At 43.0% G+C, this 22,609-nt stretch overlaps 1 protein-coding gene across 7 annotated transcripts in view; it reads right to left on the bottom strand.

Moving 5' to 3' along the window:
- Ppp1r9a (protein phosphatase 1 regulatory subunit 9A) overlaps window positions 1-22,609 on the bottom strand; it is a 282,060-nt gene that overhangs the window by 258,712 nt on the left and 739 nt on the right. For 5 of the 7 annotated variants that reach the window (XM_055612693.1, XM_055612687.1, XM_055612690.1 and 2 more), the window contains exons 1-2: window positions 22,071-22,439; window positions 19,095-20,705 (exon numbers count right to left, since the gene is read on the bottom strand). In XM_055612693.1, coding sequence (XP_055468668.1) covers window positions 19,095-20,489 — 1,395 coding nt within the window. In that variant the 5' untranslated portion in view covers window positions 20,490-20,705; window positions 22,071-22,439. Of the gene's footprint in view, window positions 1-19,094; window positions 20,706-22,070; window positions 22,440-22,555; window positions 22,582-22,609 lie in introns of those variants that run through there. The other 2 variants (XM_055612689.1, XM_055612688.1) reach the window with 2 other exon arrangements.

Raw genomic sequence — 22,609 nt, 5'->3', positions numbered from 1 at the left:
ACCATCACAGGGGAAATGAATTGACACTGGTCACCAGAGAGGATGGGCAAAAGCCCTGGGACTTCTCCTGGGGGAAGGAGGGGGAGGGCACCGCCCACCAGGCCAGACCGCCAGAGCTCAGTCGTTTGAACCCTCATGACAGGAGGAGAAAACTGACTTCTACCAGTTGTTCTCTGACCTCCACACACACACACACAATAAGGTTATTAAAAGGTAGCACACATGTAAAAGCAAATGTAACTAGTTATCATTGGTGGTTAGAGAATTCATAAAAAGTCATGATGTGGAGTACCTCCGCCGTCTCCTTTCTGTTCCATTTCTTCACTCCTATTTGTCAATTCAAGCACAAATGCAGGGTCCGCATAGCCTTCCAATACTAACACAGGCACAAATTTCACTTCAAGAAGGAGTCTGCTCAGAGAGTCTCCAGAACGTCGCTACAGCTACAACAAATTGATACTAAGATCTTCATCCACAAGTGAGGTGGGGCTGAGCAGACTGATGCCTGAGAGAACCACCCTCATCATGCAGGCGGCCGGGGTAGGCTGCCACAAGGTAGAGGTCAGCCTGGGCTACAGCAGTCACTAGGCTAGGCAAGGCTTTACTTAAAAATTCAAATCAAATAAGCAGGTTAAACGTGAAACACCAAAGAAGTCTGACAAGCAGACGTGGTTGTCCGTGCCTGTAATGCCAACTCTTGGACAAAAAAGAGAAGTTAAAAGGTTATATCAGCTTTATACATGACTAGTATAAGTTCAGCCTGGGCTAATAAGAACCTGCTTAAAGCCGGGTAAGGTGGCACACGCCTGTAATCCCACCACCAAGAAAGGCACAGGCAAGGGTATCTCTGAGTTCGAGGCCAGCCTGGTCTACAAAGCAAGTCCAGGAAACCAAGGGTACACAGAGAAACCCCGTCAAAAAAAAAACCAAACCTGTTTAAAAATAATAATGATAATGTATGACAAGTCATGGAGTACACTAAGGATTTTATAATAAAAGCTCAAAATGTAGAATACATTTCTAGATATGAAGACTACATAAGCCATTTCATTCTTTCATTTCAAAGACTCCAGATATGAAGCTGATATCAATTCAGTCTTTTTGACATCAATCATATATTTATAAAGAACAATGTAACCAAATAAAAATCAAAGGACCTATTAGCTGGTAAGCTGTAAGTTGTTTTACAACAATAATGATCACCACTGTCAAGTACAGGCAGCCTGCTTTTAGGTTGCCTAGAAACTTATGATGTCATCACATGCCACCACCGGGTATGTGGCAAACATGTTCCAGCTACACACCAGCTCGAAAAGGACCGACCTGCCACCTCCTCTCCCTCTTGCACTCTCTCTGAGGGACCCCTCCATGCTCCTCTTTCTCTTCTCCTACGCTCTCCAACTGTCTCTGTCTCTTTGTCTCTCTCCCCAGCCAGGCACAGTAAATCCCTTCTTCCCAGATCTGTTATATATGGCATTTTAATTTACAGCATAAATTAAATTGAAAGGAATACTAAAACCTATTTGGGGGTCACTTCAATGGTAGAAAGGCTCAATTAAAAACCATTTGCCAATTTCCCTCGAAACAACACAAAAATGTAAACATACATTTAATATTGCCTGACAAATACCTCAAGTGAAATAGAAGACAAAAGACAGGTCGGTGAAGGCTCCACCACACACTCACCAAACTGGGTGAGCCATGAAAACAGCCACTCTCAACACTGTCCCTGCAAACACTTGGAAGAGGCTCAGAGAGAAAGGGCACCTGAAAAAGCCGAGGTCTAACTCATGCTGCAAGAGTCTCTAAAGAGAACACATATTTGACCCTTATGCCGAGGTGTAGCTCACATTTGGATAATACAATCTGCATCTCCATTAGTCACTTTCATGACGAATTTCAGTATGTGACATATGTTTCCAGGAAGCAGCCTTCACTGTATGACACGCGACAAACAGGAAAGTGAATACCACCTGTCAGAGGATGGCTGCTGGAAAGTAACTGGGTCGTCAGATAGGATTTCCAAGCGGGACGGTGTGAATGAGAAGAAACCCCAAAGGCTCACGTCTCTACGTCTCAGAACCCTTGTTCCAAGGTGGTTTGAGGTGCTTACAGAACTCAAGACATGGAACCTCGTTAAGGAAGTGCATCACTCAGGGTGGGCTATGACAGACAATAGTTTAACTCCACTTCCCATTCGCTCTCAGTGCTCACCAGTGTGTGTGTGTGTGTGTGTGTGTGTGTGTGTGTGTGTGTGTGTGCTGTGTGCGTGTGTATCAGGAACTAAGGCAGGAAGGTGGCGTGCTTAGGCTACACAGGGAAAACATGTTTGAGTACAAACAGACAAATATTGGAAGAGAAACCATTTTGGCTTACAAATTCTTAAAACTAATTTTCACAAACATTGTGCTAGAGGGCTGTTCAGGTCATTACAGTCCTGGCCTCTAAGGAGAGGAAGGGAAAATGCTGCTGGGGTGCAGGTGGGGTGGGGTCAAGGATCTGCAAATGAAAGACAGAAGAGCTTAAGGTTAACAATGCAATTCTGCAGAAGGCAGCACCCATGCAAACACCATCTCTGTGAGGACGCACTAACATCTGTGTGACAGAGGCCGGCCCAACAGGCTCTTAGATCTCCCAACTGGAAAGACTTTGGGCGCTGCCCCAAGTGTCTGAGTCATACTGCCCAACAGTACTATCCGACCTTACGAGAAAGACAAGGAAGTTGCCTGGATGTCTGCACTCCCTCCATCTTCTCCATTCCCTGACTTCACTCAACTACCAATCTGCTAGTGCAGTTGTTAAGCCTTCGTGTTTCTCAAAAAATTTTCCAAACTTTTTCCAAATTGTCTTTGAAGTACCATTTCTAACATCACTAGTGTCCTTTTGACTTAGAAGTGAGAATGTGGACCACTGGTAAGTACTTACGTAGCAAACTCAAGGTCCTGGGCTCAACTACCAGACCCACAATATACAGCCTCCATTAAAAGGTTATTTTATACAGAACAGCACTTCTTACCACCTTTCTAATCCTGTCTGTCTCAGGCTGCTCTTCAGTGGTCTAAACACCACTGTTTACAATCATTTAGCAATGCCGCCTGTCCTCCTGGACCCCAGCCTGCCTACCACACGTGTGTCCCATCTGAGAGACCTTCCCGTCTCTAGCAGTGTGGTTTCTCCTACCCTGGTTATATCTGCCCACCCTAAACACTCCGCAAGCAAATGACCCATTTTCAGAAAGGAATGTCCAGGACAAAGGAGTCTCCCCGGTCTGCCCTGGCCCTACAGTGAGTGCATGGGCAACACTAAGGTAGCCCTCAGATCTTCAAAAGACATCACCCTCCCCTCCTCCTCGCGCTCTTCTGCTTCATGGCACATCTGTCTCTTCAGCTGCTAAAACTTACTGAACCTTTAAAATAGAGAGTGTTTCGCTTCCTCCCAGAGGCTTTCTCCAGTTTGCCTGTGGCAGCCTCGTGCCCTTGCTCTGACTCCCAGGAAGCTGTGCACACCTCCATCAAAGTGCCACTCCTGCTGCTTTGCAACTTGGCTCAGGGGCCTCTCTCTCCCACAGAGACTGAGCTGCTTGCCAGAGCGCTTGCTGCAGTGGGAGTGGCACGTGCGGACCCCAGACAAGACAGCGGCCCATCAAGTGAAGCAACAGAATCAGGCGTGTGAGGCCATTGAAACTAAGGGCTCAACGAGAGGAACACAGAAAACTGGGTCCTTTAGCAAGTCTACACTGAACCTAACGCTGGTTTTTAAATGTTTATTGGCATGTACTCAGGTAGCCCAGGTTACACAGCAGAGTATGCCCTTAAACTCTTGACCCTTCAGCCTCTATCAGGACAGCAAGCATTAATCAACATATCAGCCTCAAAAGATGTATCTCCAAAAATGTATGCAATCTCAAATAAAGTTACTATATATGCAAAAATAAATATACAGAAACCCTGTGGGTGCTATTAAAACCTAATTCTGCCTGGAAAATTTGTATATAAACAAATTTGCATGAATAAGCAAAGCCATTTCATATGTCATCTTAATAACAACTGTCACCTATCTTCCAGATAATGTAATTCATAGACACATACACAAACACACACACACAAGCAATACAAACAAAAAAGGAAGGATCTCCATGCCTTGGCCCACTTTTCTCACATAGCTCATTAGTAACTACATACAGACCACCAAGAAAAGCTGGCACGGAGCTGCAGACCTGTAATCGAAGCTCAGGACATGCAAACAGGGGTCTCAGGAGTTCAAGGCTAACCTTCACTACAGTCTCAAGAAAGGAAGAGGAAGAGAAAGAGAAATATAGAAAGATAAAAGAGTTGATAAATATGCAAATGTTTTCTAGATAAACCAACTCATACTCAGCTAGAATTTGATCAGGGACTGAGACTCCGAACTACCAATGCTCACAAAATTAGCACACAGCTCTAGAGTCAAAACACTTCTAAGATTAATACAATGGAGTGAAGGCAAAGGCAGAAGGCCAGAGTGAGACTCCTCTCCAATCACTAAAAAGAAAAGACACCTCACTGTAGGAAGCAGACATGATTTGACAGCCTTTGAAAGGTGTTTTTGTTTTGTTTTATTTTGTTTTCTTGAGACTAGCCCAGGCTGCCCTCCAGCTTCTGGTGTCCCTATAGCCACTGCTTGATTTCAATTACAGTCTTTAATTAACTTTTCAATTATTTTCATTGTAAGAATACAAATATATTCACACATTTAAGCTATCAAATTTGTGGCAAGTTACTGCAGGTTCAAAATACCTCTACAACTTTCTGAGGTAGCCTCAATTTTCACATTCTCTCACAACTAATTACAAGCTTCAGTGATCACTCAAAGCAGAAATAAAGTTAAGGCAAAATGAATGCCTCCCCTTCTTCCTCCACAGTCATATCGTACACAACCATACTTTAATGACTATTCCTGTTACTTAGGAACTGTCATTACCCTACAGGGCAATATATTGAGATTTTCCAAATGAAAGAGAGCACACAGCTTTAGTCAACGAGGGCCATGGCTAGAAAAGATTGTGATCTGTAATGGAATCATTCAACCTTCGTTCTCTGAAGCTAACTTGAAGGATGTTGCCTATAAATAAATCATACAACCAGTATACACGACAAATACTATTAAAATCATTCCAACTTGGCCTGTCCAGTGGGGTAGGGAAGGGATAGCAAAGGGAAGGCAGTTGCTGTAGACTGTGTCCTACTGTGATAGTACTGGGACACGCCACAGAACAAAGTTCCAACCCTCAGAGTGTAAACAAACTTAAAAGCACAGCCAGGCGTAGTGGCACAAGCCTGTAATCCCAGCATTCAGGGAGGCAGAGGCAGGCAGATGTCTGTGAGTTTGAGGTCAGCCTGGTCTACAAATCAAGTCCAGGACAGCCAAGGCTACATAGAGAAACCCTGTCTCAAAAACAGAAACAAGAGGAAAAGGAGAAAGGGAAGAAGGGAGAGAAGAAGGGAGGTAGGGAAGAAGGGAGGGAGGGAGGGAGGGAGGGAGGGAGGGAAGGAAGGAAGGAAGGAAGGAAGGAAGGAAGGAAGGAAGGAAGGAAGGAAGGAAGGAAGGAAGGAAGGAAGGAAGGAAAAAAGGAAGGAAGGCAGAACAAGGCCTGTGGCGAGCAGGTGTAGTGGCAGCATGAGGGTAGGGGAGGTCAGAAAACCACGGGAGCCAGGACTTGAAGACTAGCCTCAGAAGTATAGTGAGACTCCAGCATGGGGAACAGGGCTCACCGGTCAGTAGGTTTTAAACAAGTGATGTTGAACTAGAAAACATGGGGAAGTTTCCCACTTTGGCAATTTTTGTCTGGGTTTTTTTTTTTTTTTTTTTTGGGGGGGGGGGGGTCTAGACAGGGTTTCTCTATGTAGTTCAGGTTTTCCTGCAACTCACTCTGTAAACCACGCTGGCCTCAAACTCATAGATCTGCCTGCTTCTGTCTCCCAAGTGCTGGGATTAAAGGCGTGCACTACCACACCTATTTTTGCAGTTTTTCCAAAAATAAATAGACAATAGAACCAATTTCCTCATTAAGACCCAGGGGAAAACATATGGTTCTTCCTGGAGTGGTTCTTCAGAGAACAGAACAGACAAAAGACAAACAGTTAACCCTATGGTTGAAGCCTGATGCCTAAGTGCTTGACCAAAACCATCCCATTGCTCTACACATTTCTGTAATAGTATATTCACTCTATTTTATTATTTAGATTTCTGAGACAGGGTCTCATGTAAATCCATGCTGATTTTAAACTCATTACGTAGTCAAGTATGACCCTGAACTCCTCCTGATCTTCCTAACTCTACGTCCTACAAGCTAGGATTATATACAATTTGCTGCCATGTCTGATTGTGACAGTGTTTTAGGTAAGATTGTTGAAGACACTGAATAATATAACAGTGCTGTACTTCCCCTAGATAACAGAGAACTAGCCAGCCAAAGGCTTTTCAACTTAACAGCAACATCCACTATCTAGTGTTGACACCCACCCTGCAGATGGATTTGCCAGTCTCCATAATCACTCGAGCCAGCTAATTCTCTACAATGTTTCCCCATGCATTCATGAGAGAAAAACTGTGTGTGCGCGTGTGCACGCGCACATGTGTAGAGTGTTTGTGTGAGTATGAGTGTGTTTATGTAAGTTTGTGTGTGTGTGTGTGTGTGTGTGTGTGTGTGTGTGTGTGTGTGTGCGCGCGCACACATCTTATTGGTTCTGTTGCTCTGGCAAACTCAAACTAATCACTTAATACTAAAAATAGAATGTGGTGCCTTCAGAAATACTGCTCTCGATATTTTTATTTTTTAAGGTTTTTTTTTTTTTTTCTGATATGTTTTGTTTAATGCGAGGTTTGTTTCCATCTTCTTCCAACAAGAAGAATAAAGTATGGTGGTCCTATGTCATTCAGTGTCACCCTGTTCCTTTCTAGACTTCAGGTAAGAATTTCTTATGACACGAGCCAACATCTGGTTACTCCAAACCAAAGCTCCTGAAGGTCCTTCATTTGCAAATGGTCCATCTCCTAGGGACACTGCCATTCCCTATAGGCACCTCTCACTGCTCAGAGAAGTGGTACAAAGTTCTGCATGCATCATAACCTCCACGAAAAATCCAGGCTCTGCTCCATGTGGCACCCGTGGAATCAGCTGAGAGAGATGATAACCGCTTTAGGCCACTGTAGTAGAGAAACTTATAAAATTCATTCAAAATCATAACCAGGAAAGTATTTTCTTCCTTGAACTATATAGCCTTTTCCCAGCGTAATCATTTTTCTAGAAAGTAAATCTTAGATGTTGATTCTGTAAGTGTTGCCTCTTTCTAAAGGAAGAGGTCCTTATAATTATACATAATTATAGAGAAGCAGCCAAGAATCACTCCCACAAACTCAGAATTCCATGGAATGCTTACAGAAGTTACTAGTCATATATAGGAAAGGTTAAGTACACCTAATGAAAAATGGTACTAAAATTTCTGATTACACAGTAAGATGATTTAATTAGAACTTCTCTAGAACCCATGAAATGCCAGATTACTTAAAACTCAGAATGATCAGTTAATCTAATTACACCAAAAGCAATACTTTAAAATTGTAATTTCACAGCTCTGCCACATGACAAATATGTGTTTCTCATCATCTAGAAGCTGCCAAATTATTTCCTAAAACTTTGCAAAGGTGGAAGCTGCCCACTACATAAAAGGAAGCGACCTTCCAACTCTGACTAAAAATACTATATGCTCTACAGTTCGCTCAAACATCAGAAGGCCCTCCTCTCAGCCAATGCTGTTGTTAGGAACAACAGGAAACTACATATTGGCTGGTGTTGTGGAACAGGAAACATGGACTCCGTGGAGGCCTGGACTTCAAAATCCTGTTTTCAACTGATTGTATGTGATTCTTTTCCACAGGGTTGTGTGTAAGCAAGACACTGAGGCTAACATCTCCACTCCTTTTTTCAGACAGGAAGCTCAGTAACTGTGCAGACCAAGAGACATGAATTCACATGGGGACACCATTAGACTTTCATCAAACAAATGTTTGTTAGCTGTAGCTAAGATTAGTCATTAAGGTTTGTTGCATTTCAAATCTAGTATATCTCATTTCCAAAATAATATTTTAAATGACACATCAGACTAATATAACATGATAGCTGACCTCAAGGAAAACATTTAATAACTATGGCAATGGTATAGTCATCATTTAAAACATACAAAAACTCCTGATACCTGAAAAGCAGAGACACAAATGTGGGATCAGTTTAATCAAATGTTACATATGATCAGCTTGGATGCAGGATATGGTTGAATAGCAGAGGACTTGCCTACCACAGGCCCTAAGTTTAATCCTAAATGCCACACTCAAACAAGTGTAATGACTTTAGCTGGATGTGGAAATCTGCACGTGTACCCTCAGCACTCAGAAACCATTTCTGAGAGAGAAGCTAAAACCCTACCTACTGTATCTGTTAATGCTGCCTTGGAATGAAGGGTACAGAGGGGTAACCACAGCCCGAGGCGGGAGCATTGTGAGTCTGAGGTCAATTTGGGGTACGTTGTGAGCGTACCAACGTTCTTACCACATTCAACCACAGTTATTTCTTGCAATTTTCCAAAAAAAATTACAGTAAAAATTAAGAAATGTAGTATTTTAAAAACCAAGTGTGCTCCCTGGCGAGATGGCTCAGGGAGATGGGTAAAGCGCATGCTGCAAGCAATCTGAGCTCCATTTCTGGGATCTACGTACTAGGAAAGAATGTCCCCCACAAGCTGTCCTCTGACCTTCACAGGCAAATGCCCGCACACATACCTCTGCACATCATATATAAATACCTATGAAGAAAATAAAAATTTAAGTAATAAAAATGGTGACACTATTTTTGTCGGCTTCTGTAATCGTCATTGCTGACCCAGCTGCATCCACCTATCACCACTTTCTCTGAAATTAAGTTTTCTGTTCAGGAGGAGAATTTTGTGTATGTGAAGTTGGTTCTTTTCTTCTACCTTTGTATGGGTTCCAGAAATGGAATTCAGATCTGCAGGTTTAAATGGTAAGCTCTTTTACCTGCTGTGCCATCTCACTGGACCCTGTTTGGTTTTTGAGAGGATGCCATGTAGTTTAACCTTAAAACATAGCCAAGGATGACCTTGAGCTTCTGATTTTTCTTGCTGCTCCCCCACCAGAGTGCTGGGGAATACAGCCTGCATCACATGCTTCTGACTGAACCTACGGGTCATACATGCCAGGCAAGCACTCTACCAACTGAGCTGCTGAAGTGATAATCCCAACATGGGAGTTTGTGGAGAGTGCACACAAAGCCCTATGGTATGGTGAGCCACAGCTTTAAGCATCTGTGTATAAGACTGCGTTAACGTTTAAAATGAACTACCAACACGCACATGTTTGTGTGTGCAGCATCTAGAATTTTTTATAAAATTATTTAGAATAGATTTTTAAAAAAGAATAATTAACAAGTTATTTTAAACCCTTGGTAAATTCTGTTGTATTATTCTTCAGAAAGGTTGTGTTGTCAACACATTGCATTGGAATACCTTTTCCAGAGAATTTGCACCACCAAGCCTTTGCTATGGGGCTGCATTAGTGAGAGAGCCTGCTGTCATGAAAGTGAATGAACCTGTGCACTGCCGTGTGTTCAAGTGTTCTTCACTTCGGTCATGTTATGTGACCCTTGCCAGACACCACCACCATGCTCTCAAATTTTCCAGTCTCTGGAATCATGAGCTACACAAGCTCTGTTAGAGCAACATAAATGGACAATTATCATTCTTCAATTTTGTTTGTCCAACTTGGGACCATTTGAATCTAAAAGGTCTCCCTCCATCATGTCCAGACTCATATTGTGAAAACTTGGTCTGGAGTCTTTGCTTGTTTGAAGGCTGTGGAGTTTGGCTGGCAAATGTTATTAGGGTAGAAATGGAGGGCAAGATCTCCTTTTGGGTCCAGCTAAGATCTCTGCCTACCAGTCTTCTACCACTCAAGAAGCTCTTCACCATATATCCCACTGCCAAGCACTATACCACTCCTGCCCCCATAGCTTCCCACCATGAAGGACTATACCCTCTGAGATCATGAGCCAAAAAAACCTTTCAGTTGCTTCTGTCAGATATTGATCAAAGCTATGAGAAAAGTAACTAATATACAACCACATCATCAAACATTCTCCTTTCTAGTATAGACTTTTCCTTTCTTTCTTTCTTCATTGTTGTCACTTCATTGTTGTTGTTGCTGCGACAAAGTGTGGAGCCCAGACTAAGCTCCTGCTCTCAATCCTGTCTTCCTTCCAGCACACTGACTGTATCTGCCAGGTGCCAGCTTCTGTCTTTCTTTATTGTTGTTACTGTTGATGATGTTGATGATGTTACTGACGTTTTTGTTTGAGACAGGGTCTCACAAAGCACACTGACCTAACTATACAGCTGAAGGTGGCTTTAAATCCCTGATTCTCCAGCCTCTACTTCCCACGTGCTGGGATTAACAGGCATGTGTTCAAGTGTGAAGCAGCTAGCCTCATTTCATAAAAGTAATTTGCATTTGTTTTAAGGTTCACAGCTCAGTGTTGAATTTTGAAAAGAAAACAGGTACTTTCTTGGTGGGAACTGTACAAAGTCCTGTGTAAGTGTGTGTTACTGACCTGAGCACAGCCATGTCAAGATGCCCAAGGCCTCAGACCCAAGGTCTTACCCTGGGTACAGGGTACAGATGTTGACAATGTACACAGAAACTTCCATGACTGCAACCTGAGACTGCTCCCCTACGGAGGCCTCCTACAGAGGTTAGCTAACCCACCTCCTTTTTCCCCTTCTGTATCTGCTTTAAGAAATAATGGGTCTAGGGCCCTACAGAACCCAGCTTTTTGTATCTGTGCCGTCACTTAGTCAACCCAGTCAGTTCAGTCTCAAAGGTGCGAAAGCCACAGCAGTACACTATATAAAGCTTAATGCATAACTTACCCTCCACTCATCCATAAGTGTACAGGAATTAGTTCTAGCACTATAAATACACTTTTAAAAATCTCAACAGCCTAAATAAGCAAACAAAAAATTTTCTCTCAGATATAAAAGTTTTAAGTATCTTTACACACAAGCAATTTAATTTCTTTGTACATATTGGTATGTGAGAAAGAAACAGCAAGTTAGACTGAAAATTTAGGAACTGTGCAAAAAAAATATCAATACTTCAATCATGATGAACTATGCTATGAAGCTATTTCTAGAATAAAAGTGAGGGGAAGCAATTAATATGTCAGCAACTAGATTACCAAAAAATCTTTCTTTCTTCTTAGTTCTTCAGCAGGGGTTTTAATATATAGTCAAGCCATACTTTGAAAAGCCACACTGCTCTCAAACCCTCTCTATCAAAATGACTTCCTTTGATTTAATATTTTAACTATTTTTAAGATTTGAGTAGAAGCCATAGTACAAATGAGATTCGGAAGCAATATATTATTCATTTTAGCAGTTTAACAAAAGATGCCCCCAAGTATTCTGTTTCAAATAATGGCACAAATACGCATGGTTATTGTCCAGTACAGTTATGTTTAAGATACAGCCAGAGAACTACAAAAGTCTATCTTAAGCAGCCATCTTAGTAACACCTACAAATTAAATGGTCTCAATTACAGTGAGAAATCCAAAGCCACAAGAGGCAGATTTGTCCAAGTCTACAGACTACAAAGTTAATTCTCAGAGTTATTTTCATTATTCTATTACTTAATAACAGTTGAGGGCAGTATGCATGGCATGCTTCTGTAAAAATAAATACAGAAGTGAAATGCCTTCATCAAATCACTGACATAGTACACACTGCAGCAAGGACTGAAATCTACAATGAGAGTGTTTAAAACTGGTTTGCCCACAACCAATTCCAATCAACATAAAAGATAAGGAAAGCAAAAACAAGACAGGGTAGAGGAAAAACAGCCATGGGATCATTAGGGAAAGGGCTCTGTCTTCCAAGTAAAAACCCAACAAAATAATGGAAATAAGCAATAGCATAAGCGGGCCTTTCTGAAACTTTGTGCTGAATCATACACTTCTGTTCAACAACAGCCCTTTAAAGCACTTGAACAGGAATGCAAACGAGGCGGGGCAAGTTGGCGCACAAATTTATTCCCAGCAACTGGGAGGCAGAAGCGGAAGGATCACTCCAAGATGGAGGCCTAGTCTACAAAGGAAGTTTCAAACTAGATGAAGCTACCAAGCAACACCTCTTGCCTTGAAACACCTCTCCCTGAAAGGAAAGTACAGGGTCTGAAGCAAGCAGGCTATCCCAACCACCCTCGGCTATATAATACATTCCTCCATCCACCATGCATTCTGTTTGTTCCTAGGTCTTGAATCTTCTTTGGCTGGTGAAACTGCATTAAAAGGTGGGTAGCACTTGTCTTCCTCTGTCTTCTCTATCTAGCCTTCCCTGAAGCCGGCCATCCTCTCTAACTTAACAAATCCCAAGCCATAGTCACAGTACTGCTTATATTCTCTTAATGAGTATGCTCCTGATATTATGTACACAAGATGTCCAGAAGAAGCAAAACCACAGAGACAGAAAGTATATTATTGTTTGCCACAGGATGGAGGAAAAGACATTAAGAATGATTAATAACAGGCTCGGAATATTTTGCTGGGTAATGGAAACATTCTAGAATTAGATATTATTGATGGTTACACAACACAGTAAAAATGAATGATATAGTAGAAACGGTGATGTTTTAGGTGAATTTTATTTCATTACAGAATTGCAGATCAACATCCAATATACAAGCTCATGGATATCTAATATGCCCTTCCTTTCATTTCCCTTGTACCTCCGAAGAATAAACTCCCCATAAGAATAGTTATTCAAGCAGAAGATGAAAGAGCATCTTTCTGCAAAATGCTATTGATGGCTTCCTCTAGGGATGAGGAAATTAGATCAGATTACTTTCAGTATTGCCACCTCTAAGTTTCTGTGTTACCAAAGTGAAGAGATTAAAGTGACCAGGAAGAAAACCATAAAGCAGTGTAAAAGCAGCTAATTGTTTTCTGAGTCCAGGATAGCAATTTAATTGGCTTTCTGAACAAATTCGTTAGCTACTGTTTTGTGTGTAGTAATGAAGATATTTAAAAAAAGGAAATAAGATTGAAATCAAATTTCTTCATATGAGCAGAGAGTTGGGTGAGTAAAGTAAGCTACATTTGAACATTACGTAGTTATTTTACCCCAAACTTTAGCATCTTACTTTTAAAGCTCATGAATCCAGCAACCTGTGTTCTTGTAAGGAAGTTTTAGAGAAAAATAAAATGGTTATGCTGAGCAAAAACTTCAAAATCTACTGAAAAATGCAAGGAAACATCAAACATAATCTGCTGTAGGGGAAAAAAAAACTCTTTGTAAGCAAATGATGATTCTTCAGTGAAAAGAACAGAGAGTATACAGCCTTGAATTTTAGGCAAGGGACTGATGTTACATATGTTATTTCATTCTGCATAGTATATTCAATTAGTTGACACTCTTCATTTGCTTCATTATGAGCCACAGGTTATAAAACATCAAAATGTAACAGGAAATCCAATTTCAATGTTATGCCTTCAAAGTAATCCAAATAAAAACAAGATAATTAAGATTACAATGCTTCTTTCTATTTTCCTCTAGAAGCTTATTGATTTAGGTGCCCAAACAATGAAAAAAATGCTATTTCTCAGTCAATCAAAAACTTCCTCCTCTTGTCCTTTTATAAAAGCCACTGAATGCACAGAACCATAGTCCACTTTGGCATCTGGAAGCAGCACCGTCTGTAATTGCAACTTGTTCTTACTTCACATCAAAGAATACTATTCCATACAACCTCCTATTGCAGCCCTCATTAGAGCAGACTGTTGACCCTCTTATGGCCAGCTTCTTTGGGGAGCTGAACACTGCTTCACACTCAAAACCAAAGCGATCTAGGGAGCAGCATGGGTCAACACCCCATAAGGGCCTTGTGGGAAATGCAGAACCTCTCAGGTGGGAGGGCAAACACCTGCAATCTCAGCACTCAAACAGCTGAGGCAGGAGGCTGCCAAGCGTTCAAGACCACACTGGGCCACAAAACATGTTTCAGGCCAACCAGCGAGGATTACGAAGAAAGACCTATCCCAAGAACAAAACAGAAAAAGAAAAGCAAATATCAGCTCTTGCATTTCAGTGCAGCCCTACTGTTGAATAAGTTTGCTACAGTATTTTAAAATATTAAATTCTATTATAGAGATCAAGAAAACATACAGAGACTCAAGTTCAGTGGTAGAGTATTTGACTACAATGTCTAAGGCCCCAAATTCAATACCCAGAACTGCCCAGCCTGCCCCACCCAACCCACCCCAAAAATGAAAGAGAACAAATGTGGCAGATGACTACTCTAAGGAGTGACAGCACAGGTAGAAGAGAGCTTGTGAGAACGAAGCACCACAGCCTTGGGGAAGTACAGACACAGATACTGCAAGCTGCAAGAGCAACAGCAAGATTCAGAAACTGTATTTCAATTAGGTAAGTTAGTAACTACCTGATAATTATTAAAAACAGAGTACAGAGAAAATACGAGAGAAATAAAGAGGCTGAATGGACTAAACTTTTAAGTCATCGTCATGTCATGTCCAGGCTGACAGCTGTGTCACCTCCCTCTAAAGCTATCCCTCTCAAACACTCCAAATGGCCTTTTTCTGGAACTGCAGGGGATCACCCCAGTATCAGCTCTGGTCCTCAGAGCCCCACCATCAATGTAGGAAGGCTGGTGTGAAAGAGACAGACAAGGCCAGCTTAGGCTACATAGCAAGTCACAGCAAAGGTGGGGGGGGGGGGAGGGAGGGAGGGAGGGGGGGGGGGGAGGGGGGGAGGGGGGGAAGGAAGGAAGGAAGGAAGGAAGGAAGGAAGGAAGGAAGGAAGGAAGGAAGGAAGGAAGGAAAAGGAAAGGGTCAGGTGAATGCCCCATACCCATGAGGGCATGAGACAGGAAGTAGATATCAAGAACCTCAAGTGATCCCAGGCAAGCCCAGGACCACTGAGCTCAGTGCCCAGTCCTTTGCATCTATCTTAAACGTATCAGCCGACTTTATGGCTTCCTCTTGATTCTGGACCTGTATTTTAAACTGAGTTGAGAAATCCCAGATTCGATCATTTTAACCCGGTTGCGGGCTGCTTCTGTTGCATCCCCTCTGCAATAGCTCGCCTGGCACTGTGCTCAGGATTGAGTCACTGCATCAAGGTAATCTCAGGGAACACCTACAGAAAGAGAATCTGCACTTTAACAAGTTCTCAGAGTGATTCATATGCATATTACAGGTTAAGAAGCACTGTTGAAATTTGAAGCCTCCACAGATACAAAAAGTTGGATCTCTGCTCTGCACAGCAGTACTGAACAAAAAGCACTCTATGCCCAGGACAGAGATTCTGAGCCCCTACAAGGCAGAGAATCCAGGGAACCATCTTCCAAGGCTCCTGCAGCTGGGAAAGCAGCACCTCTGCCCTTGCCTGTCCTTCAGTGAATACAGGATTGCTAATGTGCAGCGCAGTTTGAGAAACACTTAAGTAGGTAGCACAACACACCATAACATTAATTCTGCTGGCTCGTACTTGCTGGGAGTTAAGAAAATCTCCTTTTCAGATGACGCCATTTCGAGAACACAAGCATAAAGAATACAAGGCTTCTGGGGACAGAGAAAGGGTTATTTATGAGTTCCTTAATGAAGCTGTGGTGACCTACCCAAGGTCACAAACAGTGGATGAGACTGAAAAGCCTTGTTGCCAGGATGTCCGCCTCCCGCCTGACCCCTTACAGGGACAGATCCTCTCATAGGTCTTATTTTCCTGAGACACACTAGAGGCTCAATAAACGTTTTACAAAGATAGAAAAAAAAAATAGTGACAAAGACTACCCTCACTGGTCTTGATTAATATAAAGCACATTTACTTTAACTCCTTGCTTTAAAAAAAAAAAAGTCTGAAAGTTAAAAAGCCATTCTATGCTTCAAATTAATACTGGTCATAACATTCTCCCATTCTGTATCTCAAAGTAAGGTATGTACTTTTGATTAATAATCATATTCTGACATCCCATGACCCTATTAAATACATCAACCTATACAATTAGAAACAATTGCACTATGAAAAGACTAGGAAAATCACACCGTTGGCCAGCAATACACGCACATCTTTAGGAGGAGGGGAGGACACGGAAACAGTTTCTGACAATATATCCCACCACGGCCCTGAACTTTCAATCCTCCTGCACCAGCCTTAAAGTCTTGAGATGACATGTGCCACCATGTCTCAACGAATCTGACCACTATCAATTAAGGAATGTAAGAACTAAGATGAAGAAAAGATCAACTGCTATTTTTGTTTGTTTTTCTGGGCCCCAATTTGAGACATCCTAAAGTCTTGAACATTTACTGAGAATCTGTGTTAGAGAACTGATCTGGACATTAATAACAGTATTACACCACAAAGCTCACCCACGAGATTAATGAAGCACTAAAGATGTTGGGAATGTTTTGCCTAAGTAAAGAAAAGGATTACCAAGAACATAAGTTTCAAACATTATTTCTGTAAAGAGCATGCTCTCTATTGCTTCCCAAAAGGGAGTGCAAAGAAATAGTTTAAATAGAAAAGAAAAAGATTTTTATTGTAACTTTCTCTTGCCTGAAAAAGCTTTTACAAAGATAAGCAAACGTATACAGTGAGTGGATGAGCGTATTCTGTTTCAAATAACCTATGGAATCCCTGTCACTGCACATCAAGTAGAGCCAAGAACTGACAAAGGACTAAAGGGGCAAAGGATAGCTGGGCACAGTTTTGTTAAGCGGCTCAGCCTGGGTTTATTTCAAGTAAAATGTATGCAGGAATTGAGATGCTAATCTTGCAGAAATGAGTGTCGTCTGCAGCTAGCAACATGACAAGCACACATCATGAACCTTCAAAAGCACTTGTTGAGTTTTGTTTTTAAATTACTGCCCTCTGAGGGGGTAAAAAATATCTTAAACAGGGAATGAACAAATCTCTACCATCAGTAGAAAGCTGCTTTCAAAGTGTCCAAGTGTATCCGCTTTCGTGTTAAACAAGGGAAGCAACAAGAAAGAGTAATTGTCCTATTCATTACAAAAGAGATAAGAATGACACTTCTGTTTGCAAACTTAATTCACTCCAACTAGTTAACAGCCCAATGAAAGTCAAATGCTCTCAGTTACTCAAACCTTCCCATGACCCAAGTTCTTTATAAAATGGGCTAAGTGCACATAGTATCTTTTTCTATATTAAATCTAGTTTGGATGAATGAAGCAACACAATTATTATTACAAGCAATAGAAACAAGAAAGTCTGAATTTCAAATTTCCATACCCAAAGAGCTGGCTTGTTCACATATGAAGACATATTTCAATGACAAATCCTTTAAAATCCATCACACAAACTATTGCGCAGTTATGCTCTGTGCGTCTGAAGACCCAAAGACAGGGCTGATTGTATGGCTGACGGTCTGGATGATAAACTTGCATAATCTACTATTCCCTTGCTTTAAGCAGTAAGTGGCCAGGATTAACAAACTCCTTGAAGAGTTATTTAACATCTCTTGTTCAGTTTAAAACAGTTGAATCTTACTGGTTTCTCGCTACGGGGAAGAAAGATGATATTCAAAGGACAGTTAAATAATAAAATTTGGGAGCTCACTTAGTGAAAGGATACATTTGAAGACAGTGCCTAAAAGTGGGAAGAACCCCAAGGTCAGGCAAACAGAGAGACTTAACCCAAAAAGATATCAAAACATCCAAGGACACAGCTTACTCTCAAACTAAATTCGTATCTCTGGTTCATCTTAAACATTGATGAACTGCATGTGGTCATTCTGACACAAAACATCCACCTTCTACTAATAAAGTAACCTTGTGTCTTACTAACATCTATACAGAATTTCACAGACTATTACTTTATTTCAAAACACTATTGCTTAACCGCAGCATTGCCACGCATTTCTGTGGGTACTTCCATGTAAATTCTCTATCTTACAGCTTCATATGCAAGTTCATGGGATGGAAATAACAAGAGACAATGACTTAAGGTTATGAGGAGCAAACTGACAAAGATATGATATCAAACCCCAAAGCTGTCATCCATACAGCAGGTGTGCTAGCAGCATGCCCCTAGAAAGTGGGAGCAGAGTACGCATTTGTACCCTAACTCCCCAGGCTCCCCACAGAGATGATGCCAGAGTCTGTGGACTGAGCACCCAGGGGGCTCTGACTCCACTGACCACCCCCCACCCTTGGTGCCGCTTCCACTAGGTACACTGCACCTCCCTTTGTTGAGAGGCTTTCTGCTCCCCGTCTATACCCAAGGTGAGCTAAGTGAGGCCATCAGAATACAGCATCCGAATTCAGCTGGCAATCATCCCGTTTATAAGAAGTAAAAATTAATCCATGAATGGCAAGTCAATTATGCTTCCTTTCAAAAAATTTCACTGTAAAGCTACGTAACCATTTCTGAAGCAGAAGACATGTATTGACACGGCTTTACAGATAAGTATTTAAGTCAGCTAATATAGTACTATAAAGCAAATATTCACAACCAAGTAGCAATGTAAAAAGAAAACAGAAAGTTCAGCTTACACTGATCCACTTACACTGAAATAAGGAATAACCCCGATACACTTAAGTGAGTAAATAAAATTCCAAGGCTAGCATAAACCATCCGGCGAACCTTGTATCCTGTGTCTTATGATCTAGAGTCAGAAAGTGATTGATTATTGACAGGTAATCTTAAAGAGCCCCTTGTAAAAGCAGCTGTATTTCATAAACTCCTGGTTTTTGGATTCCTGCTGCTCAGACTCCACTCCATTGGAATGCATCTCCCAAACTTCTCCAACTTTTCTGATTCCTCACTGGTGGTCTATGCCCACCATAGACCACATTAACAAATCTGACTGACAGCTCTCCAAGTCACCCGGAGCAGGTGCACACCAGCGATCTCCACAATTTCTTACAAAATCTAGTAGTTGTCAACTCTATTCTGCGTAGGCCCCACTGCTGAAAGAGAATGTAGGGAACAATCTGAAAAAGCATACTTACCTTAATCGGAGCACAACTAAACTTAATTTTCCTATTTGCTGGGATTTCTTCTTCTTCAGGCAACCCAACAATTTCAGAGTATTCCATATCGGGCTGATAGTAATTGTTCTCATCACTGTCGTCCTCTTCGTCCTGCTCTGTGCCTGTCTCTCCCCAGTCTGAGTTGTACCTGGATCTCACCCTGTATACATTATAGTCACTGTGCATGTATACGTGGGAACTCTCAAAATTATTTGAGTCTTCAGGTACTTCTCTTCCACAGCTGGATGCAGACGCATCGGGAGAGGTCAGGTCACCACCTGTAAGCTCCTTCTTCTGTGGCACTGCTGTCTCACTCCCAACCACATTAGCCTCGGCAGCTCCTAACTGTTCGTTTCGTGGTGAAAAGATATCAGACTTTGGCATTGCCTGGTTTTCAGCAGAGGGTTCTTCAGGACTGTCTTTGTCGATGCTCTCCGGAGACTCTGGGTGAGATGTGAAGTCCTCAGCTTCTGTGCTCGGCTGTCTCTCTTCACCAGGCAATGAAGCCAGACAGGTACCTTTCTGAGCCACTTCCGGTACTAGAACAGCATTACTCTTCTCAGCATCCTCTGCATCAACACCTTGTTTGTCTGAAGAAGGCCTCGAATTAGAATCCTTGAGTCGGCCAAAGGTATCCAAATTGGTAACAGTAACAGATGGTAGATTCAGGGGGTAATGCCCAGTCACCGAGTAGTCACTGTTCTCAGCCTTCTCAGAAATGATGGCACCCGGAGACTCGGTGTTCTCAAAGACTGCACTCAGTTGACTCACAGTTGGGGAGACAGCCTCAGTCCGGGGACTCAGGCTGTCCAAGGAATCACTGCTGCCTCTGTTGGACTTGGCGCCACCCCACTCGTCCTGTGGTTCAGTCCCTCCAGCTTTCTCTTTCTTTGGGGAATAGCGATTATTTTGCCCTGACTCATGCACACTTCTCTCAAACATCTTTCGAGTCTCTGTGAACTTAGCATAGGAAGGGCCATCGTGCATCGTATCAAACCTACTAATTCGTTCTGAGACAGAGGACTCCAACTTAACCACTGAGCCATCCGTCTTCTCCACAAATTCTTTGGGCTTCATTCTTCTCTGAGGGGATGAAGGTCTACCCTTCCCCCTCGTTTTGGCGACGATAGCAGCATTCTCATTGGGCTCCATACCCATCTGCATAAACAGGTTTTTAATTCTGTTGACATTGGAGCCATATTTCCTCCCCCGGCTCTGCTGAGAGCCCTCACCTTCTTTTGTTTTCTGTTCCCCATCTGACTTGGGTTTGTCAAAAGTACTTTTCAGTGCCTGGAACTCTGTTCTATATGCATTCCTGTGAGGAGAGGCACTTCGGAGAGTGGTTCGTTCACCTGAAGATTCAGCTTTCAACATGTTTACTTCAAGGCTGAAAAGCCAATGCTCATAGTGATGGGGGGGAAAACAACAAAAGAAAAAAAAATACCTCTCTTCCTAAGCCCCAGTAATGGGCCAAGTAAGACCTCTCCAACGGCACACTTTTCCAGTGATGATCCCAACAGGTGTATTAGAAATTTATTCACAGTCAAGAGTTACACAAAATGGCTTTTTCAAGCAAGACTAGGGGCTCATCTGTAATAGAAAAGAAGGAGTTTCTGAATTCATGTGTTTCCCTGAATTTCTACCTATTCAACTGATCAACAGTAACACATACTTTATTTTCCTGGTGGTTTAGCCACACATCAAATAAATTACTTCGAAAAGGGCCATTAAAGTTAAGAAGCTAAAATGTTGTTGTTCTAATTGGTCTTTGGAAACAGAAGTGTTTGAAACATAACTTCAAGATCCTTACAAAACAACAACTCCTCCTCCTCCTCCTCCTCCTCCTCCTCCTCCTCCTCCTCCTCCTCCTCTTCCTCCTCCTCGGCCCTCACACCCCACCCCCAGCCCACCCTACGCCACCCTCACCCCCACTTGACAGAAATGCTTTAGTCCAAGTTTGTAATATTTCTGTGAATGACTTATGAAAAAAGTCAACAACTCATTTACTCAAAAACAAAAAACATCAAAATGACCACTTCATTGGAGAACTTTCCATAATCGTGCAGAGCAGGCAAAAGTTGGGGGTCTATGCTTCCAATCCCTAAGGCATGACTACAGAGGCTTATTTGGTGGTTCTGATCCAATATTGTCGTCTACAGCCATGCCCAAAGTAATAGTTTCAGTGCAATTTCAGGACAAAACAGACAGAAGTTCTGGAATGTCAATTAAGTGTCACTGGAAGTTTTTCTATGCATTGTTTGGAAGTTTCCTCGCCAAGAGACTATTATTAATTAGGGGGTGAGATGCAGCCTCTCAGTGGGACAACATGCCTAGGGACGCAACAATCAGAAACCAAGTACCCCGTGATACTTCCTTCCACAGTCCTGATTTGTCTATTCCGTCTGGCCCCTAACTTAGTACAAGCGAGACAAAAATAAATAAAAAAACAAACGCCATGCATGCTTGCTCTTCTCCAGCCCACAGCTGGATTTTCTACCAACATGCCAGCAGCCCAACACTTCAGGCAGTCAATGCAGTTCTAAACAGTTTGCATTTTGGTTTGGGTTTGGTTTGGTTTAATATTAGACCGAATCACATCACCCTTATGCACCATCCGCTGAGGAAGCCCACACTTTCGCTTAAATCAGCTCCAAACTCGCTTCCTGGCCCAGCAAGCATGCAAGCATGGCCCATGCAGGCAAACAAGAAAGGCTTTCTGAGTGTGGTGCCTGTGGTTTGGGTTTTTTTTTTTTTTTTTTTCCTTTATTTCTTTTCTTTTCTTTTAAGCGTTGACAATGTCCTTTTAGCCACAAACGCCCTCCCCTCTCCCCTAGTTGCACACCCCGTTCCCTCCCCCCGCGCCCAGTCCAGCCCGAGGGGGCGGAGGCGGGGGCGAAGGGGCCGCCGGGGACTCAAAACCTGCCCTCACAAAAGACAAACATAAATAACACCAACTTGAGAGGCAGCCGATTCCCAAGCCCGGTTCGGGACGCAATCCCTCGGGCCCCCGGGGCAGGGCCGGGAGAGCAGGTGACGCCAAGCGCTACGGGAGGAGGTCGCAGGCTAGCTTTTGTGCCAAGAAGCACCTGAAGTCCTAACACATTGGCTGCGGCTCCCGGCGGCTGCCAGGCGGATCCCGAGTGTGTGGCACCGGGGAAGAGCCGAGCTCCTGGGCCACGCAAGGCAGAGAGCGAGCAAATGACAGGGTGATGAGCACAAATGCCTCTGGGTTTTTTTCTCTTTTTTTTTTTTTCTCCCCCTCCCCGGGTGCCGGGAAACAATAGATCCCGCGCGGATAATGCCTCCGCTCCTCGCCCCGGCGCTCCCGACCGCAGCCCCCCCCCCCCCCCCCCCCCGCCCGCGGGTCCGCCTTTGTGCACGCCGCCGGCCGCGTCCCCGCGCTCCCGCCGTCCCCGCCGGCCCGCACGCCGCCCCCTTACCGAGCGGCCCGGGCGGGAGGTCGGCCTCCTCCGGAGCTCCCCCGCCCCCCTCCC

Source organism: Psammomys obesus, unplaced genomic scaffold (assembly GCF_907164565.1).
Source record: "Psammomys obesus unplaced genomic scaffold, mPsaObe1.curated_primary_1811, whole genome shotgun sequence".
NCBI lineage: Eukaryota > Metazoa > Chordata > Mammalia > Rodentia > Muridae > Psammomys > Psammomys obesus.
This window is presented reverse-complemented; position numbering and strand designations above follow the sequence as displayed.